The sequence below is a fragment of the Leptodactylus fuscus genome, chromosome 5, assembly GCF_031893055.1.
Source record: "Leptodactylus fuscus isolate aLepFus1 chromosome 5, aLepFus1.hap2, whole genome shotgun sequence".
Classification (NCBI taxonomy): domain Eukaryota; kingdom Metazoa; phylum Chordata; class Amphibia; order Anura; family Leptodactylidae; genus Leptodactylus; species Leptodactylus fuscus.
In genome coordinates this window covers 14,255,203-14,273,085 of record NC_134269.1, presented here as the reverse complement: position 1 = coordinate 14,273,085, position 17,883 = coordinate 14,255,203, and the positions used below count along the sequence as shown (strand labels likewise).

Genomic DNA, 17,883 nt, shown 5'->3' with positions numbered 1-17,883 from the left:
AAGAAAAGAAACCAAGACATCAAAGAGTCAGAGTGCAGTCAGGTCTGAGTTGCTCGACATCTCCACCATGACATATCCAGCAGATGTCACATCTTTCCTCTGCAGTCTCAGGACTGAGGTTTGGTTGGACTCTCCAATGGTGCAAGGGATGGATACACTGCCCAAAAGGGTGTCTCTGGTCCAGCGAGACAGCCAAACCTAAAATAAATCATAGCATTGTGAAGTAAAAGTTCCTGGTCTAGTGGCCCTCAAGAACAGACCTTGTGGATAATTTAGGGCCCAGGAAGAGGAACAATCCCTTTGGACTAGAGTTGGGTGATATTGTGGTCTTGGAGATGTCTTCTACTCCTACGTAGACATCTGGACCATTAAAATGGGGCTTCCAAAATGGCGTCCCCACCATTTTTACAAGGTTCTTCATAGAAAAGAGCTCAGAAGGTTGATAAGACATTCATACACTATAAAGCCCCTCTACCCTGATGAATCTCCATTGTGTATGGTTTCCAATCTGGAGAACATCCAGAAGACCTGTTGGCGTGACCAAAAAATACATAAACGTAGGACACACTACACCAACCTGCACAATAATAGGCCGCTTTACATGTTTGCGATAGAATATTGCTTTCAGGTCAAACTCTGGGTTCTGGCCTTTGACTGTTCTTGAGGTGACTTTTTTGCCCTCGCAATTCACTGTAGCATAGACAGCTGGGTCTGGAAGGAACCAGAGTGGTCAATACATGGTCAAAAAAGGTCTAAAAATGGTGCAATAGAAATAGGACTGTACCTCCGCCTCCTCCTGGCACTGACAGTCCTGATCCTGCGTATACAGTGATAGACGTGACCACTCGTGGAGCGCCCACCAGGAAGGACATACAGGACGGCTGAGGAGCATCTCCTGTCAGTTCCCTGTGAGCAAAAATTCAGTCATTTTCACATATTTTCCCATGATTTAATATACTAGAATAGAATGTATATGGAGGTTTTTTATGGTTTTTAAGGGGATATCTTCACAGTTTATGGTGACCCATTGGTACGCCAATGGTAGATCTCAATTTTTAGTGTCCCTGCTGATTGGGTGGTATATACTGTAATTGTAAATAGTGGACCCATTTTGGCTTTTAAGCGCAATGGTCAATCGTAAGCAGTATTTCCAGTGCTCAATGGTATATAGTCCCTGGTGGGTAGTGGTATATAGAAAGCTCACTCCAATAGGTTTGTAGTCTATTCCAACAAAATAGTATACTGAGCCATGGAGGGCCCAAGGATGTATGTACATAATACGGTAGAACCACTTTGTAGCCCCAACATGTCCCATATGGCCAAAAGGATTGCTACTTTGAAAAAATTCCCTGGAAAATTTTTCACCTAAGATGGCTTGCACGGTCTGTATACACTCGTAGAAGGAAGGAACCAGTCAACCCTGGTTGGAAAGTGGTTGGTAAGATGACATAGCGGCCCTTGGGGAGTTCAGTATGGACCAAGACACTGCGAGAGTTTATATATGTTGAAGAAGTCATTTTGGTGGCCATGCAGTGTATACGGTACTTGCGATTTATCTCCACCTGGAAGGAGAAGGAGAAGTGATTGATAAAGACCAGCAGACTGGGATATAGCATGGGGTAAACCACTAAATTCACTCTATGGCACCTTAAAGACGAAAAATCCAATGGGCAGGTTTTCGCCGCCTCCTGCAGTACGTTCGGTTCGTCGATCCTCCTGCTCCAAAGAGATGAGAACATTGTCCTGGTCCAACGTGACATCAAAGCAAAACTGCAACACAACGGGAGACATATTGACAACGTTAGATTTTCTATACTATTATGACATTATGTTACTCTCTCCATTTTTCTGGTGCTTTCTGGCATTGAGCTCTTGATAGGATTGGGATTGCTAAGTAATTGTGATGTGTCTATATACCTGTGGGTTGTGTAGGTAGGTGTCCCGGTTATTTGGACAGCCACCACTCCTGTCCTTCAGTGGATCCGAATGTTTTTTCCAAGCTGAAAAAGCTGATTCTTCTTTCCAGGTCTTTTGAGTGCTGAGAAGATGAGTGTTGACTCGTCGGCAGAGGGTGACGTCAGTGAAGTGCGAGCAGAAGTCATCCCAACTCATCCTAGTAAAGAGTATGGACTATATAAGAACCAATAAACACCGCACCCCTCCTCTTCACCTTACCACATCTTCATTGCATGGGTGGAAGATAAACCATGAGATGGAACCACCACAAAATTCAAGAACTTCCCCACTTGACTCCCTATTTCTAAAATAGGAGATCCCACATGCCCTCTCCATTGGTCAATGGGAGTTATGAAGGGCTGCCAAGCCAATGTCTTCCTTAGACTTGAATGTAGGACAACATGCATACATGGCAACATCTCCACGTTCTCTGCTGGATACAACCATGAAACAACCATCAGATGAGCCATGTTTCCTGAAGTGGGGGTTCAAGAGGTGACCAGTGTATACTTCACTTCACCACATCTTCATCGCATGGGTGGAAGATGAACCATGAGATGGAACCACCACAAAATTCAAGAACTTCCCCACTTGACTCCCTATTTCAAAAAGAGGAGATCCCACAGGCCTTCTCCATTGGTCAATGGGAGTTATGAAGGGCTGCCAAGCCAATGTCTTCCTTAGACTTGATGGGGGAGTTTTTCTAAAGAGGCTAGAAAAGAGAGCATCTTGGGCCTTGCTGGCTCAGGCCTAGCTTCTGTCATGCAGCTGTCCTGTGACTCTGGACATGCCTCTGACTCTAGCCACCTTTTTCCCTGCTTAGCTTGCCTCCACATCCACAATGCTTTTGCCCCTAGACATCACCTCAGTCCATGCCTCAGCTTGTATCCCCAGTTTTTGCTGCTTAGCTTGCCTCCAAATCCACACTGCTTTTGCTCCTAGACATCACCCCAGTCCATGCCTCTGCTTGTACCCCCAGTTTTTGCTGCTTAGCTTGCCTCCACATCCACACTGCTTTTGCCCCTACACATTACCCCTATCCATGCCTGTGCCTCTAGCCATAACTCTGCCACCCATGGAAACTCATGGTGCAGAAACTGAGGGAGCTGACTTTGAGGAACCCTTGGGTTTTGTAGATGGAACTTCATCAAAGGTCTCTGCTGCTCACACACCCTGCTCAACATACGGTATCTAGGGTTTGAGCGTGTGGTGACCTCGCACAACAGTAGTTGCTTCAGGTAGATGTAGGCGTTGATGGAGTGTATTGCGGCTAGCTCCAGGTACTGTAGACTTACCAAAGTGGGAGCTTAAGCGCCGCACTTTAACCAGTAGCTTGGGTAATATAGGACCCATATAGGACAATATGCATACATGGCAACATCTCCACGTTCTCTGCTGGATACAACCAATAAACAACCATCAGATGAGCCATGTTTCCTGAAGTGGGGGTTCAAGAGGTGACCAGTGTATACACTATACCCACATAGTGACCACAAGGTCTACAAGATGAATGACAAGTTAGTGAGCTGAGGGCTCCTTTTCTACTCATTGTACAACTAATTCTCATTAAAATCACTATCAAGTCAGAAGAAACAGTCGAGGAAGGATGAGTAGTAAAGGTCCCCTAAGTGGGACCTTTACCTTTACTACTGAGCAGGTAACGGCCTATTAAAAAAAAAAAAAGTAGCAATGGCCCACAGGCTTCTCTGAATTTGCGGGCCCTGTGGCAGCCATTACGGCAGTACTTACGCCACTGAGCCACCCATTGACAGTCAACATTTACCAGAATTCTCCATCATCATCAACAGTGACTCCCAACTTTTCTCTTTCTCTTCGACTCACTTTCTTCCATTCTTCTGACCTACAAAAACAGATAGTTTGTGTTCACATCAAATGATTTCGACTTACAGTCCATAGATTTATTCTGTGGCTCAGTTTAGCCCTCACCCATCACTCCAGGCTCCCTTCCACTCTCCGCTTCCCCAGGGATTTCGTAAACGAATGAGCCTTAATTTATGCGTCCGAAAGAGGGAGAACAGTCCAGAGTGCAAGTTGATATTCCTAATGGCGGTAACACTGTAGGCGTGACCTGTGACGAGGCCACTGGAAAGGACTTCTTCAAAAGCTTGACTTGAGGTTGGCTGAATTGAAAGAAAAAGCTATTTTTACCAGGGAAACAATCAGGTCATAGTATGAGGACATCTGGTCTTCGTGAGGACCCTGGATCCCTGGATTCTTGACCAGATTATTGGGAATGCTCATTATTTGTCCCTATCATTGGACCTATCCATTCCATTTGGGACTTCCTACAAAGCTTCATTTGGAAACACTCAACATTAAGTACTCATCATCTCCTCTACATGGATGACTACCCACTCTTGTTATTGTATCTCCCATGACTTCATTCTGGTTCGAGGTTCAGGATCTCTCATGATCTCTTCTCTATGACTTGATTCGGGTCTAACCCTAATTTTTCCATCTATAACTCTATCTATATGTCCATAGCTGCTGTTGGCTGTTATCATCATCTCCTACTCAGCTCAATTTTTGGAATTCAGGCCTGATCTTTACCTTTCCTTCAAACCTTATCTGAAGCCATCATTATCTTCTTCTAATGGGCCCAATTTTCAGTCTGATCAAAAACGTATTATGTCCATCTACAAACCCAATTTTTCATGGCGATCATCCATTATGCTCTCTTACCAATTTTATTTTCAACCCTATCACTGAAAGTCTTTATTACCCTTCCGACCATTGCCCAATTCTCCACAACCATCATGGAGACTTCTTAAGATTTCTACTAAAATAGTCAGAATCTTAGGAGCATCATGTCTCCCAACTACGTAGACTAATGGTCATCCTATCGAATCTCCTCATCCATCTCCACAACCAAAATCTGGCCTGATCATTGGAAGCACCCATTGTCTTTGCTCAACCTGGCCAAGATGGCACCATGAGTATTTTTACCCTAATGGCGGCCGATATGAGAGATGCCCGAGAGTGGGCTTTCATAAGAGACTTAAACAGCTTCTTCTTTTCTTCATCCGTTCCATAATTCCCCTCACAAAGACTAATGGCCTCGGAGACTCCACCAGTAAAGTCAATGAGAGCTTCAGCCGTGCTTCCTCCATCCAAGGCTTCATAATTTCCGATGAGTCTATAAGAGATCCCAATAATACACAGATTAGAAACCAGGATGGGTCAAGAGACCAGAGACCACAAGAGCAAAGAAAAACTTACTTGGCATAAGCCTTCTCAAGTAGAGGACACCAGAACACATTACCCTTCTGACCAGGCCGACAGAATATCAGCTCCCCTCCAGATGTTGGCAGACGGTCATCAATGACGACCTCTATCCAACGGCCAAAGCGCCAAAATCGAAACCTAAAGATGCCGGAATGTGGGGAACCTCCATCAGTGTGAGGCCAATCTTGTTCTGTAGGAGAAGGTATAACCTGTGGTAGAAGAATACAAAACAAGACCAGACCAGCATGATCAATATGACAACGTACAAGAAGATGTATAACTTATACCAGCTGTACATATAGAATTATATACAGTATATATCCAGGTTATACCGGCTGTACATATATATTATATACAGTATATACCCAGGTTATACCAGCTGTACATATATACAGTCCTATGAAAAAGTTTGAGCACCCCTATTAATCTTAATCCTTTTTTGTTCTAAATATTTTGGTGTTTGCAGCAGCCATTTCAGTTTGATATATCTAATAACTGATGGACACAGTAATATTTCAGGATTGAAATGAGGTTTATTGTACTAACAGAAAATGTGCAATATGCATTAAACCAAAATTTGACCGGTGCGAAAGTATGGGCACCCTTATCATTTTATTGATTTGAATTCCCCTAACTACTTTTTACTGACTTACTGAAGCACAAAATTGGTTTTGTAACCTCAGTGAGCTTTGACCTTCATAACCAGATGTATCCAATCATAAGAAAAGGTATTTAAGGTGGCCAATTGCAAGTTGTTCTCCTATTTGAATCTCCTCTGAAGAGTGGCATCATGGGCTACTCAAAACAACTCTCAAATGATCTGAAAACAAAGATTGTTCAACATAGTTGTTCAGGGGAAGGATACAAAAAGTTGTCTCAGAGATTTAACCTGTCAGTTTCCACTGTGAGGAACATAGTAAGGAAATGGAAGACCACAGGGACAGTTCTTGTTAAGCCCAGAAGTGGCAGGCCAAGAAAAATATCAGAAAGGCAGAGAAGAAGAATGGTGAGAACAGTCAAGGACAATCCACAGACCACCTCCAAAGAGCTGCAGCATCATCTTGCTGCAGATGGTGTCACTGTGCATCGGTCAACAATACAGCGCACTTTGCACAAATAGAAGCTGTATGGGAGAGTGATGAGAAAGAAGCCGTTTCTGCACGTACGCCACAAATAGAGTTGCCTGAGGTATGAAAAAGCACATTTGGACAAGGCAGCTTCATTTTGGATGAAGGTCCTGTGGACTGATGAAACAAAGATTGAGTTGTTTGGTCATACAAAAAGGCGTTATGCATGGCGTCCAAAAAGAAACAGCATTCCAAGAAAAACACATGCTACCCACTGTAAAATTTGGTGGAGGTTCCATCATGCTTTGGGGCTGTGTGGCCAATGCCGGCACCGGGAATCTTGTTAAAGTTGAGAGTCGCATGGATTCCACTCAGTATCAGCAGATTCTTCAGAATAATGTTCAAGAATCAGTGACGAAGTTGAAGTTACGCCGGGGATGGATAGTTCAGCAAGACAATGATCCAAAACACCGCTCCAAATCCTCAGGCATTCATGCAGAGGAACAATTACAATGTTCTGGAATGGCCATCCCAGTCCCCAGACCTGAATATCATTGAACATCTGTGGGATGATCTGAAGCGGGCTGTCCATGCTCGGCGACCATCTAACTTAACTGAACTTGAATTGTTTGTCCAAAATACCTTCATCCAGGATCCAGGAACTGATTAAAAGCTACAGGAAGCGACTAGAGGCTGTTATCTTTGCAAAAGGAGGATCTACTAAATATTAATGTCACTTTTCTGTTGAGGTGCCCATACTTTTGCACCGGTCAAATTTTGGTTTAATGCATATTGCACATTTTCTGTTAGTACAATAAACCTCATTTTAATCCTGAAATATTACTGTGTCCATCAGTTATTAGATATATCAAACTGAAATGGCTGTTATAAACACCAAAATATTTAGAACTAAAAATGATTAAGATTAATAGGGGTGCCCAAACTTTTTCATAGGACTGTAATTATATACAGTATATACCCAGGTTATACCAGCTGTACATATATAATTATATACAGGAGATACCCAGGTTATACCGGCTGTACATATATAACTATATACAGTATATACCCGGGTTATACCGGCTGTACATATATAATTATATACAGTATATACCCAGGTTATATCAGCTGTACATATATAATTATATACAGTATATACCCAGGTTATACCGGCTGTACATATATAATTATATACAGTATATACCCAGGTTATACCGGCTGTACATATATAATTATATACAGGAGATACCCGGGTTATACCGGCTGTACATATATAATTATATACAGTATATGCCCAGGCTATACCAGCTGTACATATATAATTATATACAGGAGATACCCGGGTTATACCGGCTGTACATATATAATTATATACAGTATATACCCAGGTTATACCAGCTGTACATATATAATTATATACAGTATATACCCAGGTTATCCCGGCTGTACATATATAATTATATACAGTATATACCCAGGTTATACTGGCTGTACATATATAATTATATACAGTATATACCCAGGTTATACCGGCTGTACATATATAATTATATACAATATATACCCGGGTTATACCGGCTGTACATATATAATTATATACAGTATATACCCGGGTTATACCGGCTGTACATATATAATTATATACAGTATATACCCGGGTTATACCGGCTGTACATGTATAATGATATACAGTATATACCCGGGTTATACCGTCTGTACATATATAATTATATACAGTATATACCCGGGTTATACCGGCTGTACATATATAATGATATACAGTATATACCCAGGTTATACCGGCTGTAAATATATAATTATATACAGTATATACCCGGGTTATACCGGCTGTACATATATAATGATATACAGTATATACCCAGGTTATACCGGCTGTACATATATAATTACCGTATATACTCAAGTATAAGCCGAGTTTTTCAGCACAGTTTTTGTGCTGAAAAAGTGCTCCTCGGCTTATATTCGGGTCATTACGGTAATTTTCTGGTAGCAGGCCAAGATAGCAGACTCCGCCCCCCCACCGCTCCATCACACGCCGGGTGACGTAGCCACGTAAACTCAGGCCCGCACCCGGCGTGTGGCTGCTTCCTGGCCTGCTAGCAGAAGTACCGTAAGTACTTCTGCAGATTTTAATGTACAGCATCGCCGCGCTCCTGGCAGGAGCGTGGGGATGCTGTGGGCCCCGGCACCCGCCCCGGTGTCTGGATGCCGGGTCCGGATGCCGGGCTGTAAACGTAATGGCGCTGCTCTGCAGAGCGGTCGCCATAGAATCCGGCACCTCCGCTGTAACGCTTACAACAGAGATGCTGAAGCTTATTCCTGCGATCTCTGATTGTAGGCATAAGCTATGGCATCTCCGCTATAAGCGTTACAGCGGAGGTGCCCTCCGGAGATGTCCTCCCCCCTCCGGCCAGCCCCGTACCTTTAAAGTTGCAGGCCGGCTCCTGCGCGGCGATATCGCAGTAGCCGACCTGTTCCGACGACAGACGGGAGCCTAATGAAGGCTCCCAGGCCTGTCATCGCTATATTACTATTACGGCTGGTCTATGATCAGCCGTAATAGTAATGCAGAGAATCTCCCATAGACGGCAATACACTTGTATTGCCGTCTATGGAACTTGCAATCAAATGACTGCAGGTTCAAGTCCCCCAAGGGGGGCTAAAAAAAGTTTTAAAAAAATATAATAAAAAATAAAATAAATAAAAGTTAACAGCGGGTTCACACCAGCACCTGATCTCAGTTATGCAGGTTTCCGTTTTCTGTCAGCAGAAGACAGAAACCGACATTCAGTGTCTGTGGGTGAGCCGTCTTCTGCTGCCCATGGCGAAACCGTTTTGTTTTTTACTGGACACAAAGTCCTGCATGTCCGACTAAAAAAAAAAAAAAAAAAAACGGTTTCAATGCGGAGAGCAGAAGATGCTCACCGGCGGACACTTTTCAAACCCATGAATGTTTCTCGGGCAGGAAACAGAAACCTGCATAACTGAGATTGAACGCTGGTGTGAACCTGCCCTCAAAGTAGAAAATGACTGTGACACACATACACATTAGGTCTCCCTGTGTCTACTGAATATAGGGGATCTGCAGTGCTTCTGGGGTATATATGTATCAGGTACTGTATATAGCAGTGATAGGAGATACATGTAATTATATAGTATATACAGCCTGTGTACAGGAGTATATATGTATCAGGCACTGTATATAGCAGTGATAGGAGATACATGTAATATATAGTATATACAGCCTGTGTACAGGAGTATATATGTATCAGGCACTGTATATAGCAGTGATAGGAGATACATGTAATTATATAGTATATACAGCCTGTGTACAGGAGTATATATGTATCAGGCACTGTATATAGCAGTGATAGGAGATACATGTAATATATAGTATATACAGCCTGTGTACAGGAGTATATATGTATCAGGCACTGTATATAGCAGTGATAGGAGATACATGTAATTATATAGTATATACAGCCTGTGTACAGGAGTATATATGTATCAGGCACTGTATATAACAGTGATAGGAGATACATGTAATTATATAGTATATACAGCCTGTGTACAGGAGTATATATGTATCAGGCACTGTATATAGCAGTGATAGGAGATACATGTAATTATATAGTATATACAGCCTGTGTACAGGAGTATATATGTATCAGGCACTGTATATAGCAGTGATAGGAGATACATGTAATTATATAGTATATACAGCCTGTGTACAGGAGTATATATGTATCAGGCACTGTATATAGCAGTGATAGGAGATACATGTAATTATATAGTATATACAGCCTGTGTACAGGAGTATATATGTATCAGGCACTGTATATAGCAGTGATAGGAGATACATGTAATATATAGTATATACAGCTTGTGTACAGGGGTATATATGTATCAGACACTGTATATAGCAGTGATAGGTAATACATGTAATATATAGTATATACAGCCTGTGTACAGGAGTATATATGTATCAGGTACTGTATATAGCAGTGATAGGAGATACATGTAATTATATAGTATATACAGCCTGTGTACAGGAGTATATATGTATCAGGTACTGTATATAGCAGTGATAGGTAATACATGTAATATATAGTATATACAGCCTGTGTACAGGAGTATATATGTATCAGGTACTGTATATAGCAGTGATAGGAGATACATGTAATATATAGTATATACAGCCTGTGTACAGGAGTATATATGTATCAGGCACTGTATATAGCAGTGATAGGAGATACATGTAATATATAGTATATACAGTCTGTGTACAGGAGTATATATGTATCAGGCACTGTATATAGCAGTGATAAGAGATACATGTAATTATATAGTATATACAGCCTGTGTACAGGAGTATATATGTATCAGGTACTGTATATAGCAGTGATAGGTAATACATATAATTATATAGTATATACAGCCTGTGTACAGGAGTATATATGTATCAGGTACTGTATATAGCAGTGATAGGTAATACATATAATTATATAGTATATACAGCCTGTGTACAGGAGTATATATGTATCAGGTACTGTATATAGCAGTGATAGGTAATACATATAATTATATAGTATATACAGCCTGTGTACAGGAGTATATATGTATCAGGTACTGTATATAGCAGTGATAGGTAATACATGTAATATATAGTATATACAGCCTGTGTACAGGAGTATATATGTATCAGGTACTGTATATAGCAGTGATAGGAGATACATGTAATTATATAGTATATACAGCCTGTGTACAGGAGTATATATGTATCAGGTACTGTATATAGCAGTGATAGGAGATACATGTAATTATATAGTATATACAGCCTGTGTACAGGAGTATATATGTATCAGGCACTGTATATAGCAGTGATAGGAGATACATGTAATTATATAGTATATACAGCCTGTGTACAGGAGTATATATGTATCAGGTACTGTATATAGCAGTGATAGGAGATACATGTAATTATATAGTATATACAGCCTGTGTACAGGAGTATATATGTATCAGGCACTGTATATAGCAGTGATAGGTAATACATGTAATATATAGTATATACAGCCTGTGTACAGGAGTATATATGTATCAGGTACTGTATATAGCAGTGATAGGAGATACATGTAATTATATATTATATACAGTCTGTGTACAGGAGTATATATGTATCAGGTACTGTATATAGCAGTGATAGGTAATACATGTAATATATAGTATATACAGCCTGTGTACAGGAGTATATATGTATCAGGTACTGTATATAGCAGTGATAGGTAATACATATAATTATATAGTATATACAGCCTGTGTACAGGAGTATATATGTATCAGGTACTGTATATAGCAGTGATAGGTAATACATGTAATATATAGTATATACAGCCTGTGTACAGGAGTATATATGTATCAGGTACTGTATATAGCAGTGATAGGAGATACATGTAATTATATAGTATATACAGCCTGTGTACAGGAGTATATATGTATCAGATACTGTATATAGCAGTGATAGGAGATACATGTAATTATATAGTATATACAGCCTGTGTACAGGAGTATATATGTATCAGGTACTGTATATAGCAGTGATAGGTAATACATATAATTATATAGTATATACAGCCTGTGTACAGGAGTATATATGTATCAGGTACTGTATATAGCAGTGATAGGTAATACATGTAATATATAGTATATACAGCCTGTGTACAGGAGTATATATGTATCAGGTACTGTATATAGCAGTGATAGGAGATACATGTAATTATATAGTATATACAGCCTGTGTACAGGAGTATATATGTATCAGATACTGTATATAGCAGTGATAGGAGATACATGTAATTATATAGTATATACAGCCTGTGTACAGGAGTATATATGTATCAGGTACTGTATATAGCAGTGATAGGAGATACATGTAATTATATAGTATATACAGCCTGTGTACAGGAGTATATATGTATCAGGTACTGTATATAGCAGTGATAGGAGATACATGTAATTATATAGTATATACAGCCTGTGTACAGGAGTATATATGTATCAGGTACTGTATATAGCAGTGATAGGAGATACATGTAATTATATATTATATACAGCCTGTGTACAGGAGTATATATGTATCAGGTACTGTATATAGCAGTGATAGGAGATACATGTAATTACAATGTGATGTGTTGTATTGTGTATGTATAGTGGAAAGCTATATGTAAATGTGAGTGAGTAGAGTGAGGGCGACTCCTGAGGAGACAGTAAGGAGTGTGCAGGCAGGTTGAGGCAGGAAATGCCAGGCAGTGTGTGTGAGTCTATAGCTGGGGCTAGGAGTCCTGCTTTTGTGAGTCTCCTGCTAGGAAGCCATGTTGTTTAGTGGCACCAAAAGTAGCCTGTGACTCAATCCTGAGGGAAAACTATGTTTGTGGAAAATTGCACGCAAATCCGTCCAGGCGTTTTAGCGTGATTGAGGAACAAACATCCAAACTCACAAACATCCAAACACACAAACTTTCACATTTATAATATTAGTAGGATATACCCAGGTTATACCGGCTGTAAATATATAATTATATATAGGAGATACCCGGGTTATACTGGCTGTACATATATAATTATATATAGGAGATACCCGGGTTATACTGGCTGTACATATAGAATTATATACAGTATATACCCAGGTTATACCAGCTGTACATATATAACTATATACAGTATATACAGGCATGCTCTATATTATTAGATCCTGCGGTCTCCTGGTTTCTTCCCATCATGACATGTAGTAAACAAGACCTTGAGTGACCTTTCAGGAATACAAGTGGGACTCTGAGACTTTTTCAAAGAATCCCATAAATAAACCAGCAAAGATCTCTAGCATCATCGTTGTACCCGGAGTACAGAATACTCACTGATACGCTGTAGAAATAACATGATCTATATACAGGCACCGGTCCCTGCAGAGATACCCTATAACACAGGGGTCATCACAGCAAATAATGGGAACAGAGGTCCTTATATTCACCCTCCAAAGCTGACCCTCAAACCCCAAAACACTCCGCCCTTACAAGAGCAGTACCAAACTGACCCTCAGTATGACCCTAAACCTCTCTGGGGTCTTCATTTATGATGCCTTGATCTATTATTTGACTCTATATGGGACTATTGTTCCGGGGTAATCTGGCCCTAATACTTGGGAGTGGTGTTCTAGTAGGGGGATCTATTATGGGGTTCCCTTTGTAGCCACCTTTAGGGCCGAACTGTCGATCGCTATGTGATTGTTTAGCAATGTTATGGTGGATGAATGTCAGCGGGGGAGGAGTTGTATAACCGGCCTAAAACTGGTGACGTGGATGGAGGAGGTGTGAGGGTTTGAGGGTCAGAATTGGCAGGTAAATATAGGGACCTCTGTTCTCCTTTGTGATGTGCCGGCACAGTGAGACTCCCATCTACACATGTTGGTGAGATCGTTCCATTTCTTATCCACTTCATTATTTGCTGTGATGAGCAGCGGTTTTATAGGGTATCTCTGCATTATTATTAAATGTTGCGACAGTGTCTATATATTGAAAGAATCCCACCCAACAAGTGCATGACGAGTCATTACATGTGACAGAACCGGGGAACCAGTTTCTCAACAATTTTGCAGTTCCCGCACTGTGCATCTCCAACACATTGAAAAATTTCTAAATACGCTTTCAGTTTAGAAGACGGAACAGAACAAGGGCAGAAAATTCCCACCTGGTCATGGCAGAAGGTCAAGGGGTGTCTAACATTAGGTCCCACCAAAAGCTATATCTATGTGAAAAGCCAGTCCAGACCCTGTTAGGGTTCCAGCCTTAAAGGAATTCATAAAAATCAGGAACATAGCCAATCTCACCAAGGTCCTGGTACATCATGTGCGAAATAAGAAGACATCAAGATTATAAGTGGTACATCATTTTAGGAGATCTTTAAATGGCCCTCAAGAACTATCGGTAGTTACACATCTGGTCTTGGACATAAATACGCCATTGTTCTGAGGACCCAAGTTCCAGTAGGTTCTTGATCTAAAAGTCAAGTTTCAAAGGATCAAAGATATCCATCCACCCTTGTGCCCCAATTATAAGATACCCCAAAGTGTCAGGGCGCCATTGTTCTGAGACCTAGAGAACTTCCAAGTTCTTGTTCTAGACCACCATGCCCCATTATTGGGAGGTCCCAGAATTCCCACTGTACCCAGTGTCCTCAACATTTCTGGAACCAAGGTTCTGAAAAATCTCACCAATGGTGGGCAAGAGTAGAAAGTACGGTGTTGTGGCTCAGCTCTGTTCACCTCATTGTATTTGAGGTGGAATAACAGAGACAACCCATGGACGGGTGTAGCCATTTATAAATAAAGCGGCCAAGTTTTCTTTATTCCCGGACATCTCCTTTAAATAATTGGTTTGTGAAAATATAACACATCATTATCTATTACCAACACTTCCAAGTATTGTTCAGACCAAGCAACTACCCTGCCACCCAAACTGTCTCATATCATGATGACCATGATGCAAGAGTGAAACCTTCATGATGTTCTAGTAGATAGAATAACATAGGAATTGTCCTACCAAAATCAGGGATCATTTGACAATGTCCTATAGAGATCATGGGAGAGAATGGAGGGCTCGCAAAGGGTAAGCTGATCCCTACTTGCTGAAGTTCGATGACGTCCCCGGGGAAGTATCTTACCTTCTTCCAAATTGATGGATCTCCAGCCAGACAAGAAACTGCTGCTACAAACCAGCAGTTACCCAGACTGCCCTGCTGCAAGTCCCGTGGGCTGATGCCACTTTCAGAAAACAGACGAGGTGACTGAACAAGATCCTGGAGAAAAGAGATAACATTAGTAGAAGATGTATCTACGAGGTAGCTTTCCCAAATCTGATGAGTAGACTCGTGGGTAGACTTGTTTCCACCAACAACTTGAGGTTGAACTTTATTGGTATTGGGTAGAAGAAGAACCAGAGGACCACCATTGTTGCAAAGGCCTTGGGAACAGTACAAGCAAGTTGTAAAGGGAGATAGAGACATAGTAGCATCCATAAAACAATGTCATAACTACCTGGGGTCGTTTCCACTCCACAACTCTTGGAGGACTCCTGCTATAGTAAAGGGAACTGTCATTTGCAGGGAAGCTGGGGTCCTCAAAGAGACCTCCTCGCTGACGGCATTGTTTCTTGAGAATGTCATAGCGTTGATCTTGGAAATGAACCACCATTGTGGGGACAATCCCCCACCATATAGTTATGGAAATCTTCTACCAGGAACTCTCCTGCGCCGGGTCAAGTGAGGCCAAGTCCTGAGATGACGTTTTTTGAAGATAAATTCCTTGGATTCTTTTAAAGATGTCAATAACACAATGCATTAGCTTGACAATGCCAGCCTAAGGTTCAAGATTTCTTCATTTTTGTTTCAAAGCTATAAGACCTTGATGCTTTGTGCCATTCTTTAAGTCTGTGGGTGTGAAGGTAAAGAGAACTTGCTAAGCCAGTTCTTCAGAGATATCAGAAACACCTAAAGACAATCAGGAAGAGAGAAGAGCCATCCACCCAAGTAGGTAGAAAGACAGATGAACTGTCCACCCAAAAACAAGCAGAAAGGTGGATGAGTGATAGACCGTAAAACAGACACAAAGACAGCTAAAAAGTCCACCTGAAGGACAGATACATACTTAGTCCACCAGAAGACAGACTAAACTATCAATGAGTAGTCCACTTAAGGACAGGCGGAAAGACAGATGGTAGTTCACCCATAGAAAGATCGAAGAGTAGTTCACCCAACCACAGGCAGAAGGCCAAAGGAGTAGTCCACCCAAACACAGACAAAGGAGTAATCCATGCAAAGAAAGGAAGACAGACAAAGGAGTAATTCACTTGAAGAAAGGCCAAAAGATAAAAGAGTAGCCCACCCAAAGAAAGATAGATGGGAGGAACTCCACCCAAACAAAGACCAAAGGGTAGTTCACCCAAAGACTGGCAGAAAGACAGAGTAGTCCACCCAAAGGAAGAAAGACAGAGGAGTAGTCCACCCAAAGGAAGAAAGACAGAGGAGTAGTCCACCCAAAGGAAGAAAGACAGAGGAGTAGTCCTCCCGAAGGATGAAAGACAGAAGAGTAGTCCACCCAAAGGAAGAAAGGCAGATGAGTAGTCCACCAAAAGGAAGAAAGACAGAGGAGTAGTCCTCCTGAAGGATGAAAGACAGAAGAGTAGTCCACTCAAAGGAAGAAAGACAGAGTAGTCCTCCCGAAGGAAAAAATACAGAAGAGTAGTCCACCCAAAGGAAGAACGACAGGTGAGTAGTTCACCTGAAGAAAGAAAGTTGGAAGAGCAGTTCACCGAAGACTGGACTGAAGAGTAGTCCACCTGAAGAAAGAAAGACAGATGAGAAGTCCACTCAGAAAAACTGTAGAGTGGTTCAGGTGGACAGTGCCTATGAAGACATACAGGAGGAGGCTAAGGAACCTGCAGCGTGCAGAGACAAGCAGTATGGAGATATTCACCAGGTTACTTTTACAGCGTTACTATTTGTTTTTGTGGAGGAAGGGAGAATGTAGACGCCTGGACAAAGGTTACTACACAGTTGTAGAGGTATAAGTGAGGAGATATGTATACTCATAGGACATGCAGAGACAACACAACAAAGACACGGCTGGATAGTGAGGCTAATAAGACGTGATGGAGACTTACAGCAACCCCACAGGATGGACAGATAGAAGAGATACAGAGATGTCATGATCAGGAACAGCTCAGGCTGGTGAGGACACCAGAGGAGGTCATTCTGGAGATGGCGGCAGAGGACGTGCACACATCAATAACAGCCAAACATCATGTAGGCGAGTGACACGAGGAGCTGTCACGTAAAGAAAAAAATCAGGTCTGGGCAGGGCGACACCCAACTGTGATTCACCTGTAGTGAGGACGCATGTCCGGGGAATGACTAGACCGTAGAAGTCACTAATACCAGGAATCATCTTACTACACATCCAATATCTTGTCATGTATCTCCCAGTCTCATCCAGTTCGGAAATCCTAAAAATCCCTTAAGGTTGGACGGCCCGGAATTGACTTGCATTTAGTCATAACAACATAAAGTAACTTGAGATTCCGCAACTTTATATCCCTGACTGATTTACAGCATAGATAGAATTCCTCTCGGTCTACCGCGTCGGCATCATCAGACAATATTCCTCCTTCAGATCTGGATACATCTTCAGACGAGGAATCTACATGAACGGGGCTGTACACTGGAGACCTTCTGGCCCACTCCGAACCCCTAGAGGACACTTCATTAAACATTAAGGATTGGCTTTTAAGGCTCGGTAGAAAGTTATTAGCAGCATCCTGTTGAGCATCTTCCTCCGGGAACACACAAGTGTCACAATCAGCAGCTAAATTATCCGGAAATGGTCGGCAATTCCTTAAGGATCGAGGTTTGGTTTTTTTTGTTCTCTCCGAGCGCAGACATCTAAAGAGCGCGATAAAGAATAAGCGTAACGCCATATGTGTATAATGAGGAGAAATACCCAGAATTACTCCAAAACTGCTGAGCAAAGCAAAACAGAGGCATA

General features: G+C 41.6%; 1 protein-coding gene across 2 annotated transcripts; it reads right to left on the bottom strand.

Annotated features, from left to right (window-relative positions):
* Window positions 1–25: 25 nt before the first annotated feature.
* Window positions 26–17,156, bottom strand: LOC142204708 (calpain-5-like). 2 transcript variants are annotated; one of them, XM_075276019.1, is made up of 13 exons: window positions 17,003–17,156; window positions 15,379–15,770; window positions 15,006–15,140; window positions 5,197–5,411; window positions 4,924–5,113; window positions 3,904–4,097; window positions 3,740–3,817; window positions 1,918–2,113; window positions 1,648–1,770; window positions 1,366–1,562; window positions 785–906; window positions 578–711; window positions 26–198 (listed from the first exon to the last, which is right to left on the bottom strand). In XM_075276019.1, the coding sequence occupies exons 2-13, from the start codon at window positions 15,532–15,534 to the stop codon at window positions 28–30; spliced, it is 1,911 nt and encodes a 636-aa protein (XP_075132120.1). In that variant the 5' UTR covers window positions 15,535–15,770; window positions 17,003–17,156; the 3' UTR covers window positions 26–27. The 2 variants fall into 2 exon arrangements, with proteins under 2 accessions (XP_075132120.1, XP_075132121.1); XM_075276020.1 differs by lacking the exon at window positions 17,003–17,156 and having other exon boundaries at window positions 15,379–15,848.
* Window positions 17,157–17,883: the final 727 nt, after the last annotated feature.

Bases quoted from the DNA above. Each gene is read 5' to 3' on its own strand.
- LOC142204708 (XM_075276019.1), bottom strand. From the start codon at position 15,534: ATGGTGGTTCATTTCCAAGATCAACGCTATGACATTCTCAAGAAACAA. The intron at 712-784 runs GTACAGTCCTAT...GGTTCCTTCCAG, and splicing joins AGTGCCAGGAGGAGGCGGAG to ACCCAGCTGTCTATGCTACA. The intron at 199-577 runs GTTGGTGTAGTG...GATTTATTTTAG, and splicing joins AGCGGCCTATTATTGTGCAG to GTTTGGCTGTCTCGCTGGAC.